The following is a 14,520-nucleotide window of genomic DNA, read 5'->3' as shown; positions in this document are numbered from 1 at the left end:
TCCGAGAGTCAACAGCCATTGACCAATCAAGTCTCGTGAATTCCGCTGTTTTCCAAGCAAATCTGGGCTGAGGTTCAGTCAGGAGATTTTCCACTATTTTTTGTATTGTCTGTTGATGCGCGCAATTTCTGCATTTTCTCGTGGTCTTTCATAGATATCTTGAAATTCATGTTCCTAAGCTTCGAGTACCCAGATGGCATAGAGCCCCCACCGTCAAGGCGGTTCCCGAGATGCCAGACAAAAATAAACTGGAGTCGTTTTTCAAACTTCCGTAGATGCGAGCTCAACCTTCGGCACAGCTCGGCCGGACGAATCTCGGCCTTAAGAGTACGCTGCGTCGTCTCATTCGTCGAGGCAGATCCACTTCTTCCCGGTCGATCTGGCTCCATGGTATGCTACGTACTTATCTTACGTAAGGTATGTCTGGAACGAGGAATTGCCCTTCTCACCCTCTCGCATCTTCAAGACTCAAAGAGGAAGGAGACCCGTCAATTGCAAGGTCTGGAAAGTTGGGAATAGCTTCATTTTATTTCTTTTTACATTTTTTACTCATCCTCGATGCGTTTCGGCAAAGCCTAGGTACATGCATCTAAATCACGACGTATCCTGACCATTTATTCCGGAATCTTCGCCTCTTCAGCCGAAACTCCCGCCTTCCACCTGTATGACGCCGCGACGTGCTCGTCCAGCGGTCCCGACTGGCCCTGCTTGCGGTAAAAGTTCTCTCTGTACGTTCCACCGGGAACCGCGTAGTCGTCCCAGAAGAGACCGCGACGACGCAGCTCAGGCAGAAGAAGATCGATAATGTCCTTGAAGGACTGGGGGAACAGAGCGTACGCCTAGCATCAACAGTCAGCATCATCATCTTCCGCCAATAAAGCCAAGGAATAAAGTCCAACACAACGGTTTGGGCACTTACAAAGTTGAATCCATCAACATCCGCCTCCTCAATCCACGTCTCCAGCCCATCAGCAACCTGCGAAGCCGTACCGACAAAGATGGGCCCGTTGCCACCAATGCTGACGTGCTCGGCAATAGTATGCTTAGTCCACTTCGACGTACCCGGCGAGAACCGCGCGTACCCTTCAACAGTCGACTTGACAGCATTGCTCTCCACCTGCCTCAGCTCCTCCTCGTCACCATACTTGCTCAAATCGATACCCGTCCAGCCACCAAACAGCGCCAGCGCGCCCTCGTGCGAGGCGTACTTGCGGTAATCAGCCAGCTTCGCCTGCGCCTCCTCCTCCGTAGCGCCCAGGATAGGCGTCACGAGCGCGAGTACCTTGATGTCCTTGCCGTCGCGGCCGTACTGCGTCCGCGCGAGCTCCCGGATCTCGGCAATGTTCTTTGCGCACACGGCGGGCGCGTGCGCCGAGACGAAGATGGCTTCGGCGTGCTGCGCCGCGAATTGTTTGCCGGCCTTGGAGGTTCCGGCTTGCAGGAGGAGAGGGGTGCGTTGCGGGCTGGGTTGGACGATGTGCGGGCCAGGAACGTTGAAGAAGCGCCCGTTGTGGTCGATTTTGCGGACGAGGTCGGGTTGGGTGTAGATGCCTGACTTGCGGTCGAGCTTGACGGCGTCATCTCTCCATGAGGACTCGAAGAGTTTGTACATTACTTTGATGTACTCCTCGGCCTGCGCGTATCGGTCGTCGTGCTGCTTCTATTAGCAGTGCCTGAATCGTGAGATGGCTCCGTGTTATCTTACCTGGGGCTGCTGGGTGAGACCCATGTTCTTTGCTGCGGAATCCAAGTAGCTTGTCACGATCTGTGCTGGTCAGTATGCGCTTCTTCAAGAGATTCCGCGTGGAGACTGACATTCCAACCTAGACTATGAGATTATTAGCAGGAGAGCTTTGCGACCGGTACTTGGGCCACTTACCGACCGCCCGTGAGGTGGTCAAGGGTCGACAAACGCCTGGCGAGGTGGTACGGCTGCTCATATGTTGTCGATACCGTCACGCCGAAGCCAATGTTCTTCGTCACCGCAGCCATGGCAGCTATGGGGGCCAAAGGCTCATTGACGGGCCATTGGGCTCCGGAAACCTTTGCGGGGTCGAGGGACTGCGAATAGACATCGTAGCCGCCTACTTCGTGTTAGCTGATCTTCCGAGTTCGATCTCCTGAACGACAAACTCACCAAGAACATCAGCGATGAAAACGCCGTGGAACTTGGCCTCCTCGAGAAGCTTAGCCAGCTCAACCCAGTGGCTGATCTCGTTGAAGCGCCACGACTCGTCTTCGGGGTGTCTCCAGAGTCCGGGTGACTGATGTCCACTGCCTACATAGGAACTGTCAGCTTCAATACGAGATTCTGCGGCGAGACCTGGCTGCCATACACATCTCAACGAAGGCATTGAGCACGAGGCTCTTCTTCGGCTTTGCGGTTCCCGTCGTGTCGGCCATGTTTTCTTCGAGTATCTTGCGTCTGGCGTACTTGGAGTCTCTAAGTTCGCGAGAATCAATCGTGCTCCTGAGAAAGGTTCCAAAAGGGATGAAGTTTCTGGCTTTTTGCGACAACAAAATACAACAAAACTTTTTCCAGACTATTACTACAATCCTTTAGCGAAACCACGGCCACCGCGGGGTAACATGGAGGGGTTCGCGTCGAACGACGTGACGTCCCTTTGGAGACACACCCCCCGGCGATGGTCTTACACAGATCATGTCGAAGTTTACCCCAAATTGCCCCTCCCGATACTCGGCGTGGGTCCGGCACCGTGGAGCCGGGGCGATGATGCCACCGGACGGCTCGGTGGCGCAAGACGCACGACGACGCACAAACGGGCCATGGCGGACCCCACGCCAATGCCGACGACCCCTGTAATCCGCCTGTCTGATTGTTTCCAGGGAAGCTCCTGTTCGATAGCTCGCCTGGACCTTCGAATGATAGCTCCTGAAAAGCTCCATGTAAAGCATTCAGCTATTTAGGCTGCAAAAGGCGGTTAAGCTGTAATTCGCAAGCCAAGATGCCTTAGGTGAAAAAAAGATACAGCGGCTCCCGCCGGCAACCGCAGGTCGTGGGGTTGAAGGTTCCCGACGTGAGGCTATCACGTCATGTTAGCCCCGATGACATGGCCCAACCAGAGAGTTGCAGATTACCGCGCGACAGATTGGCGGATGGTTAATATCCGCAATATGGCAGCAGTGCAGGCAACTCTTTGAGGGGCAATTCGAAGCGCGAAATTGACTGTCTCTCTGAAGCTTTTATTCGTCCATTGACCTGAGCATCGGTCCATCTCACGATGATTTCGACTTGGTGATCACCTCATTGGCAGTACATCAACACATGACACAGATGTTCGGAAAACTCATTTAATTAAGGTTCATACAGACATTATCTAGCGCGGAGAAACAGGGAATCATTAATCTCTATAGTCATATCGCAACCCCAGTCTCGACGATCGGCATCAAGCTGACAGAAGGTGTCTGCCCCAGCCGGCACCGCGTCCCAGCAACTCGGGTATCACCAACACTGACTCGCATCCTATCCCACCCGTCTACTGTCTAGTGCTTCACGTCCGATTCGCCATCCTCGCTAGACACCACACCGCTCACCTCGCGCACCTCCTCCACGTGCGCCGAGAGCCCGGAGCCAAAGTGTCTCAGGACCAGCCACGCGGGTCCGATGGCCACGGCCCACAGCGCAAAGTTGAGGTAGATGGCGCCGACCTCGCCAAACAGGGTGATTGATGTGAGGCCGTAGCTGACGGCCTGCCATGCCGACTCGACTCCGCGGAGCAGGGCGGCGTAGCGGATGACTTCCTCTTCGCCTTCGGCCAGGTTTGTGACGATGAAGTACCTGTTTTTGTCATGTTAGTCGGTGTTCGCACGTTTGGCAAGCATGGCGGTAGCCAGCCATCAGGAAGTCAACGTACAGGAAGAGATAGTTGATCTGGAATCCGATCGTGAGGAAGATGTAGACTGCAAAGGCGGCTCCGAAGCCAGGGCTGGCCCAGTCGTGGACCGGGCGGGTCTGGCGGAACCGTGTCGCGAGGATGGTTGCCCAGAGCCACCACGCGCCCTGAGTGACGACGAGAGTCCAGAAGGTCGATCTCGTGCGGAGCTTGAGTGACACCTTGGCGCGATCAAGCCAGTGCTGCCAGCATCGTCAGTGACTGTCTCTTGGTTCTAGCTACGAGCTTGCGGGAGCTACTTACTCCGAGAAGATTGCCGGAAATCACGGCCACAATGCCGGAAAGGAAGGATCCGAGAGCTCGAGATCGAACAGAGAACCATGCTGCAGTACAATATTAGCATCAAGTCTCCCAGAGGAAAGCTTTTGGAAAGACTTACAAGCAAGATACGTGAAAAACACAGCCTCCGCAAACACAGCCTGCCCAATCCAAAGCACAATCAAAAGGAACTTGGGCTTCAACAAGTTCCTCGTCGTAGCCTTGATCTCATACCACGGATTCTCCAAAATCGCCAAGCTAACCTTCTTGCCATCCTGTCTCTCCACCTGCTCCGGCTTGTTCAAAAAGAACCCGACAAACGGGCCGGCAGCCTGGATCGCAATGAAGATGATAAACACCGTGTACGAGACTTTTCCGGCCTGGTCGTTGTCCGCGTTGAGGCCGAGGTTGATGGCACCGCCGAGGATCTGGCCGCAGAGGCGGTAGGTGAGCCAGTAGCCCAGCGCTTTACCGCGGTTCCAGGGCTCCGGGTAGGCGATGGCGATGGCGGCCTCGGCCATCCAGAAGACGCCGGCGGAGATGCCGCAGAGGGCGGCGCCGAGAAGCATGAGCCATTCGACGCCGTAGCGGTTGTTGGTGTAGAGGCCAGCTGCGAAGGGGGCGTAGCCGATGCTGTTACATTCGTCAACGTTAGCTCGTGTTCCTCGCGTTGTTCTTCCTCTTTCGTGGGTTGGGAAGGTGGGCTGAACTTACGTTCCAAAGATGAGAGCGCCCTTGATGCCGATGTAGTGAACGATGACGGACGAGAAGTAGCAGGATACCACCATGAGGCAGAATGTGAGGGCATTGGCGGCGTTGACGACCTTGGGCGAGGCGGCGCCGCCTGCGCCGAGGGAGTTCATGGCGCCCCAGATACCTGGGGCCGCGAGGTTGCAAAGACCGAGGATGGTCATGTTGTAGAACGTCGAGCGGTACCATTTCACTGTTGAATCCTTACGTTAGTCTTTTGGTGATGATACAGGTAGTGCCTTTGCACCGTTGACGAACCTGGATGACGCTCCGACTTGGGAGGGACAACATCGCCCTTTGTTGGGTCGGCGTATTCTGCCATTGTGAAGCTCGTCCGAGTATGATCGAGTGTAACACAAGACTAGATGGACGAAGGAAGGAAGAGAAGCACTGCGTTTGGATATCTTCGAAAGCCAAGACCTAAGCTGCCGAGTCGTCCATCGTAGATGAAGTCGCAGCAGAGACGGGAATCCTTCGTCTTATGGATCATATCAGAAGAGACAGAAAATGCAGGGATTGTCCAGATGGATGTCATAGTCAGACCAACCTCACTGCTTGTCTCTGCTCTTCGAGCCCAATTGCTCAGTCTTCTCAAAGTTACATGGTTGCCATTGACACATGCCGGGCCCAGACTGCAGGGTCCAGACAAACTTTTTTTCTTCCCTTCGACCATCCTTTGCCTATTCTAATTACCCCCGGTACCATCTGCCAGGCTTACTCCAATTCTCCAATAGCTTAGCGTTTGAAGTGAGTCCTCGCTAAGACGACTTTGTGGAAATCTCCGGCGAATTTGGGTTGCGAAATCAGCTGGGTACAGCACGCCATTCCGCTGCCGGCGCACGGGTTCCGGAGTACCGCCCTCGACACTTTGTCAATCACCTCAATAGAGTCGACAGTCAACACCACCACCATGGTACTGTCTCGAATTTCACACGCTAGAAGTAAAAGCACGACATCTGGTTCCAAGGCTTTGGGAACGTTTGGCATGTCAAATCGCGCATCCACGTGGGGTGAGAACCTGGTGGCTTGAGAATGGGCCGTTTGGCTCATCCTGTTTCTCGGGTTCGTAGTTCGGCATGGCACCATCGACATTGATGGCTTGGCATTTGATATCAATCTAATGGTTCGAGACTTTTTCGGTAGTTTGGAACAAAGCACTGTACGATGTCTAAGTACCACAGATGCTTCTGCCAGAGACCACCTAAGCTCTATCAAGCAAGCAGCGGCAAGTCTACCCAGGACATCCCCTATGATGCAGACCATGCACTCGAGATATCTCTGTCAAGTGATCATAATGTTATTGATGTTGTTGCATTCATCGTAGCGCATGTATATATGAGCTTCTACGCGAAGTCTAGGGAACACTATGCCAACTCTCATGGACATCTTTGACATCCACACCTCCAGCCTTCAGGTAAGGAGTCACGTCAGCCTCCGGGTCCAGCTCTCTCTTCGTGCAGCCAAGTCCAAAGTACCACAAGAACGGGTTCTTCGAGTCCCCAACGTACTCATACTCAAAGTCCTCCCACCGCGGCTCCCGCTGCACAATCGTCGCCAGCGTAGCAGACCCAGGCCACAACCCGTGGATCCTCGAGCCGGCCTTACCGCTGTTATACCAGGAGCTACAATTCTCCGACAACACCGTCGTCGCGAAGAAGGCGTCAGAGTACTCCGTAAAGTTGTCCGCCGCCCTCTTGGTGGGCTGAATTGTCTTGATGCCCTCGCGACTCGCCTTGCGGAGGATGCGTGCGAAATACGTAATCTGGTTCTCAACGTTGTGCGGGACCGTGCCGGAGCGTCCCGACCCGTTGGGACCGTGGATAAAGAGCAGGTTGGGGAACCCGGGCGTTGCGGAGCCGAAGTAGGTATACGGTCCATCGGGGCGCCAGAGCTCGCGGAGGTCCTGGCCTTTTGCTGTGATGGGGAATGGAGGCGCCATGTCGACATTCGCACCTGTGGCGCAAAAGATTGCGTCGACTTCACGGTGCTTGCCGTCTTCCGTCTCGATGCCCGTCTCCGTGATTCGCTTGATGTGTGTTTGGATGTAGTCCGTCTTGTCGGAAGAAATGGCCTCGAAGTAGCCCGGCCCGGGTGTCAGACGACGGCAGTGGGGCGAGAACTCTGGGATGAGGGCGTCGATGAGCTCGGGTTTCTTGGTAAGTCTGTCGTTCATGAACTTGCGGAACTTTTCTCGCGCCTCGTCGTTCTCACTAGAACCCTTGAGCCACCCGCTGAAGTGACGGAAATATTTGCTCTCCAGTTCCTTGCGGTACTGAAGGTACGCTTCTGGGTCCTTGCGGAATGTCTCTCTGAGTTCCTCTGGGATAACGATAGGCTCGATGGAGGTCTCGTCGCCCGCGAAGGAGGCTGTCACCCACGTCTTGTTCCGCGCGTAGTGGTCTAGGCGCGAGACGACTTTATGAAGATTTGACGTAAGTTGAATGCCGCTGGCGCCGTTACCAATCACCGCGACCTTCTTTTCTCTTGGGTCGAAGCTTGGGTCCCAGTTTGAGGCGTGTCTGAGGACTCCCTTGAAGTCTTTAATACCGGGGTAGTCTGGTAGTTTCCAGGCATTAAAGCGGCCTATGGCTGTGAGGACAAACTCGGCCTCCTCTGTGCGAATTGCGTCTGTTGCGAGGTCGCGTATAGTGATTTGCCAGATTGAGCGCGACTCTACCCAGTTCAAGCCCTCAACCCGTTGTGCGAGATGGAGGTGCTTGTAAACGTCGTACTTCCGTGCCAGGCCCTGCCAGTAGTCGCGGATCTCGGCCCCCTGGGCAAATTCCTCCGTCCATTGTGTGTTGGGGTCGAAGGTTGACTGGTATACGTGGGCTGGTACGTCGCAACGGACGCCTGGGTAGATGTTTTCGAACCATGTGCCGCCCTGAAAAGGTTGATGTTAGTGAGAGGATTTCTTGTGGCATTCCCGAGCCGAAGCTTTGTGAAAAACATACCACGTCGGCGTTCTTCTCGTAAATCGAGAGCTTGATGCCCGGGACCTTTGCCGGTAAGAGGATGCCAGCAAGAACGCCTGAAAGACCTGCTCCAATCACCGCAACTCTCAATTCCGATGGCTCGTCTATATATCTGTCGATGAGCTTGATCGGATAATCATCATAAATGGACTTTGGTGGTGTGAGAAGTGAGTCGACAGTGCGGTCAATGAGAGTCTGTTTGTCGAGTCCGTTCTTCAAGGGTGCTTCAATCGGAGTCTCCTTCTGCTCCGCGACTTGTGAGGGCGTGTTATCAATATGGTCACCCATGATTAGGACTGTGAATGCTCTGGCGATGCTTCAAGTCGAACGTGTAAGCTACAGGTCTCGATGATAGACTCCGCTCACATCTCACAGCAGATAAGATGGGAAAGCCACATTTTGTTAGCCGACGACTCTGCCCCTCGCCGATCCGGACATCGGAATCACGTCAGAGTCGTGCTCGAACGCGTTACACGCACTTGGAGGGAAGACGCTCCGTGGTCTCGAGTATGATTCAACCCAGGGACCACCTCGCCGTCCTATCAGAGAAGAGCCATTGTTATCTCGCAGCATCAAAGCGAAAGCTTCACAAAGGAATCAGCCCTCCATCCCACAATAGATGCTGGAGCTTCATAACCCCGCTATCCAATGTTGCGGGCAAGTATCCGCACGGCGGATGTTGCTGGAGATGAGGTGCGCGGAGTATGGGGAGCACGCCATCTCCCCACTTTCTTGGGGAATCACAACGAACACGCCCCCCCTTCCCGTTCCCTCCTCAGATCGGAGCCTCCAACAGGATGCCCTCCATGGGTCCCTTTATCCCGCGACAGAGTCCAACTCGTTGGACCCGCTCTTGGCTCCAGTCGTGAAGGTTGCAAAGACTTGTCTCCAATTCTGCAAGTTGATGGGGTGGAGCATGGTTGATGTCGGCCGGTGATGGGGGCGTAGTCGACAGGGTGTTTGAGTGGTCTCTCGAAATCAGGGAGGACGCCTCGCCTTTCCTTTTCGTCTCTTTCACAGCTGTCTCACTGTCACATCAATGAGCCCTGAGATGGTGCAATGTTCATCCTGAGCATTTCTGCAACCCGCCAACCTCTTGTCGCATTTTTTCCGCTCTCTGGTCGGGTGGTATGCGGTGCTATTACGCAGTAGTCTCCGAATTCTCGCGTTGGTAAAACGCCATCGCCAAGTTGCGCTTCTTTGGTTTGTGCTTGCGCAAGAGACATGACTGGCCCCTTGTTTTATGGCTGGAAAAGACGGCGCGGTGCGTGGGTGGTTAGACATGGGATTGAAAAAATTGTGATGGCAGTAGATAGCTGGGATAATGATATGATAGGTACTAAAAGCAAGAGAAATCCTTGAAGTCCACTTCCTGCAGTTGTCATATGGTTTTACTGCGTCTCGACATATCCAGATCTTTGTTCGCCCGCTATTCGCCTAACAAGGTGACAACAAGATTATCACCATGGTCGTCCAAGCTCGTCGCAAGTGGTGGCATATCCAATGGTACGCCGACACCGATACGCCAGAGGAGCGCAAGTTGATCAACAGACTTGACCTTCTCATTGTCCCGTACGCGGTTCTGAGCTACTGGGTCAAGTACATTGATCAATCGAACCTAAACAATGCCTACGTCGCCGGCCTCAAGGAAGACCTGGGATTCAAGGGCAATGAGCTCGTCCAGCTGCAAACGTTTTACATCATCGGTGCTGTCACTGGACAGCTGCCGATGATGTTTGTTCTGACATACATCCCGATCCATTGGCTCATTCCCTTTTTGGACATTGCCTGGGGCGTCTTCACACTTCTCCAGTTCCGCGTTACTGGATTTGCTGAGTTGGCTGCATACCGCTTCCTAGTCGGCTGGTTTGAGGCTGCCTTCTTCCCGGTTATGCACTATCTTTTCGGTGAGCCTCTTCACTCTCTATGTTTAAGAGCTTACTAACGCGCATTCTGAAGGCTCGTGGTACCGAGGAGATGAGATCGCGAGACGCGGTGGCATCTTTTACGTTGGTCTTTCGCTAGGCACACTCACTGCGGGTCTTATCCAAGCCGGCGCCTCTGCAAGGCTCGATGGAGTGCATGGCCTCGCTGGTTGGAGATGGATGTACATTATCTGCTCGCTCATCACCATTCCCATAGGCATCTTGGGCTATTTCGTCATCCCGGGCACCCCTGAACAGCCCAACCGACTTGTTCTCAAGAGAGAAAATATCGAACTTAGCGTGGAGAGACTGAAGCGTGCAGGTCACTCATCTCACGGAAAATTCAAATTCAGCAACTTGAAGAAAGTCTTCTTCTCGTGGCAATTCTGGGGTATCATTGTCGTCGACGTTCTCTTCTGGAACGCGGGTATTCACACCTCGTCGGGTTCCTTCTTGCTCTGGATCAAGAGTCTCGGTCGTTATTCGGCAGCCAAGGTGAACGAACTTGGTACGATCGCGCCAGCTCTTGGCATCTTCTACACCTTGTTCGTCTGTTTCGCATCGGATCTCCTTATGGGACCGGCCTGGGCAATCACGATGTCAAGTGCTTGGAACGCCCTGGGGCTTCTCATCTTGACCATCTGGAACGTCCCGGAACCTGCCAAATGGTTCGCATTCTCGACCATCTACTCTTCAGTTGCACTGTCGAGCGTGTTTCATGGTTGGGTGAATACACAATTACGGTCGTCACCAGCGGAAAGATCCTTCACACTCGTCCTCATCAACGCCATCTCCCAGTCGTCTACAGCATGGACCCCGCTCTTGGTCTTTCCCACAGTCGAGGCACCTCGGTATCCCAAGGGCTTTGCGTTTACCCTGGCCTGCGCCATTCTTCTCATTGTCGCTACTCACATCTTGCGTATGTACGTCAAGCGCAGAGAGTAAGTAAATCCAATCCTTCATACGCGGTAGGCATCATTCGCGCTAACTCCCTACCTAATAGTCCTCAACTCGAGAACTCTGCCGGATTTCCCGAAAGTGATCATGAAGACATCTCAACCATTGAACATGGCAAGCAACCACCGGTTGCAGTGAGTGGAAGAGATGACAGAAGCGACTGAAGGGAGATTTTGAAATCCAACCAGATGATGTTAGGTGCCAACCCAAAAGTCGATCGTTCTGCTGAAACGACTAGACACATCGTTAATGTAGTAGTGACTCATCCAGACTATTCGAACTTCAAGTTGATGAGGTACACAGTAATAATCAATGACTGCTTCAAGTCCTTGCAGATGGTTCCCTCAGTTGATGTTGTGAAGCATGGCCTTCTCAGGAAAACCCCGCCTCGCACATTGCTCTCTTGAAACAGTACATCATGACCCAAGTAGATGATGACTTTCCACGAGTGGGATGGGCTATGAAGAACTCAAGGACAAACTGCATAACTGTCTCAACATGTAACTTGAGATCGAGACATGTTGAACCTGGCCTACTTAGCATATTTCCTCAAACCCCCACATGGCGCTAGAAGTGGATAGCGAAATTTTGACCGTGAAAGCCCTTAGTAGAACTCTTTCTGAGGGCTAGAAACAGAATCTGAAAATTTCATTAGCAAGTATGGCGTGGTTATCACGGCCTCGTTCAACATCGTAGCATTGGGATTAGTTGCGACCCGCTGCGGAGATGCGTCTCCTGAAATACCGGCCATACCATGTGTGAGGCAATCGTCGGCTCAACAACCAGTTATCATAAGTCGTTTTTCGCCGACCCGACGCCACCTGAGTCCAAAGGGTCCAGACGGCCGGCGTTGTGCTCCGAAACGTAATGAAGTCTTCGGGCTCGGAAGACGGGTGATGGCACCATCCACACCCGCGATCACGCCAGCGTTTCTGCCCTGCACCGGCGGCGTTGAATTGGGGTCAACGTGCAGATAACATCCCGCGCCAGTCCCACGAGGCGGGCGACAACGGCGATGACGACATGGGGACTGGGCAACTTCCTTGCACCGCGATCCTGCGCCAAGTTGAAGATTTCGTGATGAAGATGGGTTGATAAACAGAGGCAAGCCCGCGGGGCTCTGTTGGAATTACGAGTGAAAGTCTTAGCTTGAAGATACTCTTCAACAGACATTCGAAATGACTTCGGTACCGATTCACACAGCTAATGGCGAAAATGAAGTCAGACCAGAGGGAAAGAAGCAGATCTTGCTCAATGCATTTGACATGTCTACTGTCGGACACTTGTCGCCTGGACAATGGAAGGTTGGTAGTCTCAAAGAGACGTTTTCGAATGGGCACCTATTTACTAAATCTCGCTGCTTCAGAATCCCGTCGACAAGTCAGCAACCAAGCGCGACCTAAACTACTGGATTGACCTCGCGAAGCTCTTGGAACGAGGCGGCATCAATGCACTCTTTCTTGCTGATACCTATGGGGGTTACGATACCTATGAAGGAAGTCTTGACAACTGCATCCGTCGAGCGGCCCAATGGCCAATGACAGATCCTACCATCGTAAGAGCATATCATGGTTACAAGTGCTAGATAATCGCTTACAATCGGAACGTAGCCGATCAGTGCCATGGCCGCGGTCACGAAGAACCTTACATTCGCCATAACCGCATCCACATCCTTTGAGCCACCCTTCCTTCTCGCCAAGCGGTTTTCCACACTCGACCATTTCACAAGGGGTCGCATTGGCTGGAACATTGTCACTTCTTGGAAGAAAGCAGCATTCAAGGCTATGGCTTAGACAGCCCAATTCCCCATGACGAGCGGTATGCTCAGGCAGACGAGTACCTTCGGGTTCTTTACAAGTAAGTCTTTGGCGAAAAATACTTCAAAACCTCATCTCAAAACAACATGCATGGAAATACTAATGATTCAAAAGGCTTTGGGAGGGCTCATGGGCAGATGATGCAATTACCCCTGATCCCGAGAACGACAGCTACGCCGACCCCGATAAGATCCGGACGATTCACCACCACGGAAAGTTCTTCGATCTCGATACACGTCACATCGTCGATCCCTCCCCCCAAAGAACCCCCTTCCTTTTCCAAGCAGGCACTTCAGCGGCCGGATCAGAATTCGCGGCAACACATGCTGAGGGTATCTTCGTCTCCTCGCACTCCCCAAAGCTACTGCGCCCCAAAGTCAAAGAGATCAGGGAGAAGGCCGCAGCTTTAGGCAGAGACCCTCAGTCTGTCAAGTTCTTCGCGACGTTCACTCCTATTGCGGGACGGACCGACGAAGAGGCTCAGGCCAAGCATGAGGAGCTGAAGAAGTATGCTTCCGTCATTGGAGGATTGGTCCTCGTCAGCGGCTGGACCGGCATCGATCTTTCAAAGATCCCCGTCGACCAGGAGGTTACTGCCGCGGACTCTCTAGAGGCGCACAAGGTGCGCAGTATTCTCGATGCCTTCACGACGACCAGCGAGCATGTACCCAAGTGGACACCTCGTGTCATTGCCGAGAGGGCAGCGATTGGTGGTCTCGGACCGGTATCGGTTGGAAGCCCACAAAAGGTGGCAGATGACTTGGAGTATTGGATCCGTGAAGGTGACTTGGATGGTTTCAACTTGGGATATGTCACGACTCCAGGCACGTTTGAGGATGTCGTCGACCTTCTTATCCCAGAGCTTCGACGACGTGGGATTTATCCAGAGGCATCTGCCGACAACGTTGCTTTTACGGCCAGAGAGAAGGTATACGGGCAGGGGCAAAAGGGACTGAGGGCTGATCACCCTGGCTCGTCTTACAAATATGATGTATACAAGGAGGAAGACGCAAGTTCGAAGCGTGCAGACTAAAAGACACACATCGTTGGGAGCAAAAAACATCCCTTGTCTAGACGTTTACGCTCTTTCCAGGACCATCGTATGCAGTGAAGGACCATTGGTGTAACTGGTCCTCAGGACAAAGCAGGCTTTACCCAAGGAATCAGAGGCAGTTTTGTGGTGTCAGTACATGTGGTAATCATGCAGAGTTTATGACGTTGGCTAACAAATTATGATGCCAGACTGCAGTTGTGTAATACGCCCTGCCTTGTTTGCTAAGGAGATATCTTGACTACGGGTTCGGTATTGCCACCGCTTCACCAACTGATGTAGTCCGCGTATCATGTGAGTTTGGCATGCGTTGCAAACATAGAATCTAGAAACAGGGCAGTCGCGAAGAGCTACGACTCCTCGCTTCTCCATCTGCATCGTCAGACACGCATCGTCGAGTTCTATGCCTCCGCCATCGCCGATTCATTTCTTCATTATGATATCCACTATATCTACATCAACAAGTTTAGTCTCGTTCTACGCAGTCGTATCATACAAATAAAAGGAGTCAAAGCCTCCAGGCACACTTCGCAGAAGAAGAGGCAGCTACAATCGGGGCCACCCAGAGTCTCTCTGATGCCTTGTTACCTCCGTTCGGCGTCGATGCCATCTTGTGACGACTGCGAGGATGCTCTAGACTAACGCGGTTTGCATTAATTTAGCACATGAATGACATTGAAAAGAGCCCTGAATCCCTCTTGTGAATCACATATGACGTGGCGTCACCAGTGTTCTGGTTGGCTCGGTCTGTATACCGCGGTCCAGGTTGCGATCTCGATATTAAGCCAGTAAGCCAGCTCGGTCAAAGCTGCAGGAGCATTTGTTGGCTTCATCCCCGCTGGCAAAGCTTCCATCAATCAGACCCAACGGCGT

General features: G+C 53.1%; 5 protein-coding genes across 5 annotated transcripts; 2 read left to right on the top strand and 3 right to left on the bottom strand.

The window, feature by feature from the left end:
* Nucleotides 1-614: 614 nt before the first annotated feature.
* On the bottom strand, nucleotides 615-2,403 carry BDZ83DRAFT_752950 (dibenzothiophene desulfurization enzyme A; the record flags this gene model as incomplete). The annotated part of the gene is made up of 7 exons (XM_060514278.1): nucleotides 615-839; nucleotides 920-1,654; nucleotides 1,706-1,765; nucleotides 1,816-1,828; nucleotides 1,880-2,084; nucleotides 2,138-2,278; nucleotides 2,337-2,403. The coding sequence occupies 7 exons, from the start codon at nucleotides 2,401-2,403 to the stop codon at nucleotides 615-617; spliced, it is 1,446 nt and encodes a 481-aa protein (XP_060364178.1).
* A 1,101-nt stretch (nucleotides 2,404-3,504) lies between these two features.
* BDZ83DRAFT_652528 (major facilitator superfamily transporter) lies at nucleotides 3,505-5,244 on the bottom strand (the record flags this gene model as incomplete). The annotated part of the gene is made up of 6 exons (XM_060510531.1): nucleotides 3,505-3,799; nucleotides 3,876-4,096; nucleotides 4,158-4,237; nucleotides 4,294-4,805; nucleotides 4,887-5,115; nucleotides 5,181-5,244. The coding sequence occupies 6 exons, from the start codon at nucleotides 5,242-5,244 to the stop codon at nucleotides 3,505-3,507; spliced, it is 1,401 nt and encodes a 466-aa protein (XP_060364177.1).
* Nucleotides 5,245-6,276: 1,032 nt separating this feature from the next.
* On the bottom strand, nucleotides 6,277-8,185 carry BDZ83DRAFT_752948 (4-hydroxyacetophenone monooxygenase; the record flags this gene model as incomplete). The annotated part of the gene is made up of 2 exons (XM_060514277.1): nucleotides 6,277-7,806; nucleotides 7,877-8,185. The coding sequence occupies 2 exons, from the start codon at nucleotides 8,183-8,185 to the stop codon at nucleotides 6,277-6,279; spliced, it is 1,839 nt and encodes a 612-aa protein (XP_060364176.1).
* Nucleotides 8,186-9,362: 1,177 nt separating this feature from the next.
* On the top strand, nucleotides 9,363-10,943 carry BDZ83DRAFT_579464 (major facilitator superfamily transporter; the record flags this gene model as incomplete). The annotated part of the gene is made up of 3 exons (XM_060505242.1): nucleotides 9,363-9,804; nucleotides 9,857-10,763; nucleotides 10,826-10,943. The coding sequence occupies 3 exons, from the start codon at nucleotides 9,363-9,365 to the stop codon at nucleotides 10,941-10,943; spliced, it is 1,467 nt and encodes a 488-aa protein (XP_060364175.1).
* A 1,014-nt stretch (nucleotides 10,944-11,957) lies between these two features.
* On the top strand, nucleotides 11,958-13,629 carry BDZ83DRAFT_720202 (HK97 family phage prohead protease; the record flags this gene model as incomplete). The annotated part of the gene is made up of 5 exons (XM_060512256.1): nucleotides 11,958-12,083; nucleotides 12,146-12,334; nucleotides 12,390-12,510; nucleotides 12,561-12,636; nucleotides 12,711-13,629. 5 exons carry the CDS (start codon nucleotides 11,958-11,960, stop codon nucleotides 13,627-13,629), a joined length of 1,431 nt encoding a protein of 476 aa, XP_060364174.1.
* Nucleotides 13,630-14,520: the final 891 nt, after the last annotated feature.

The sequence above is a fragment of the Colletotrichum acutatum genome (genome assembly GCF_030867785.1).
Source record: "Colletotrichum acutatum strain CBS 112980 chromosome Unknown BDZ83scaffold_56, whole genome shotgun sequence".
NCBI lineage: Eukaryota > Fungi > Ascomycota > Sordariomycetes > Glomerellales > Glomerellaceae > Colletotrichum > Colletotrichum acutatum.
The sequence above is the reverse complement of the archived record's forward strand: the minus strand, read 5'-3'. Positions and strand labels throughout refer to the sequence as shown.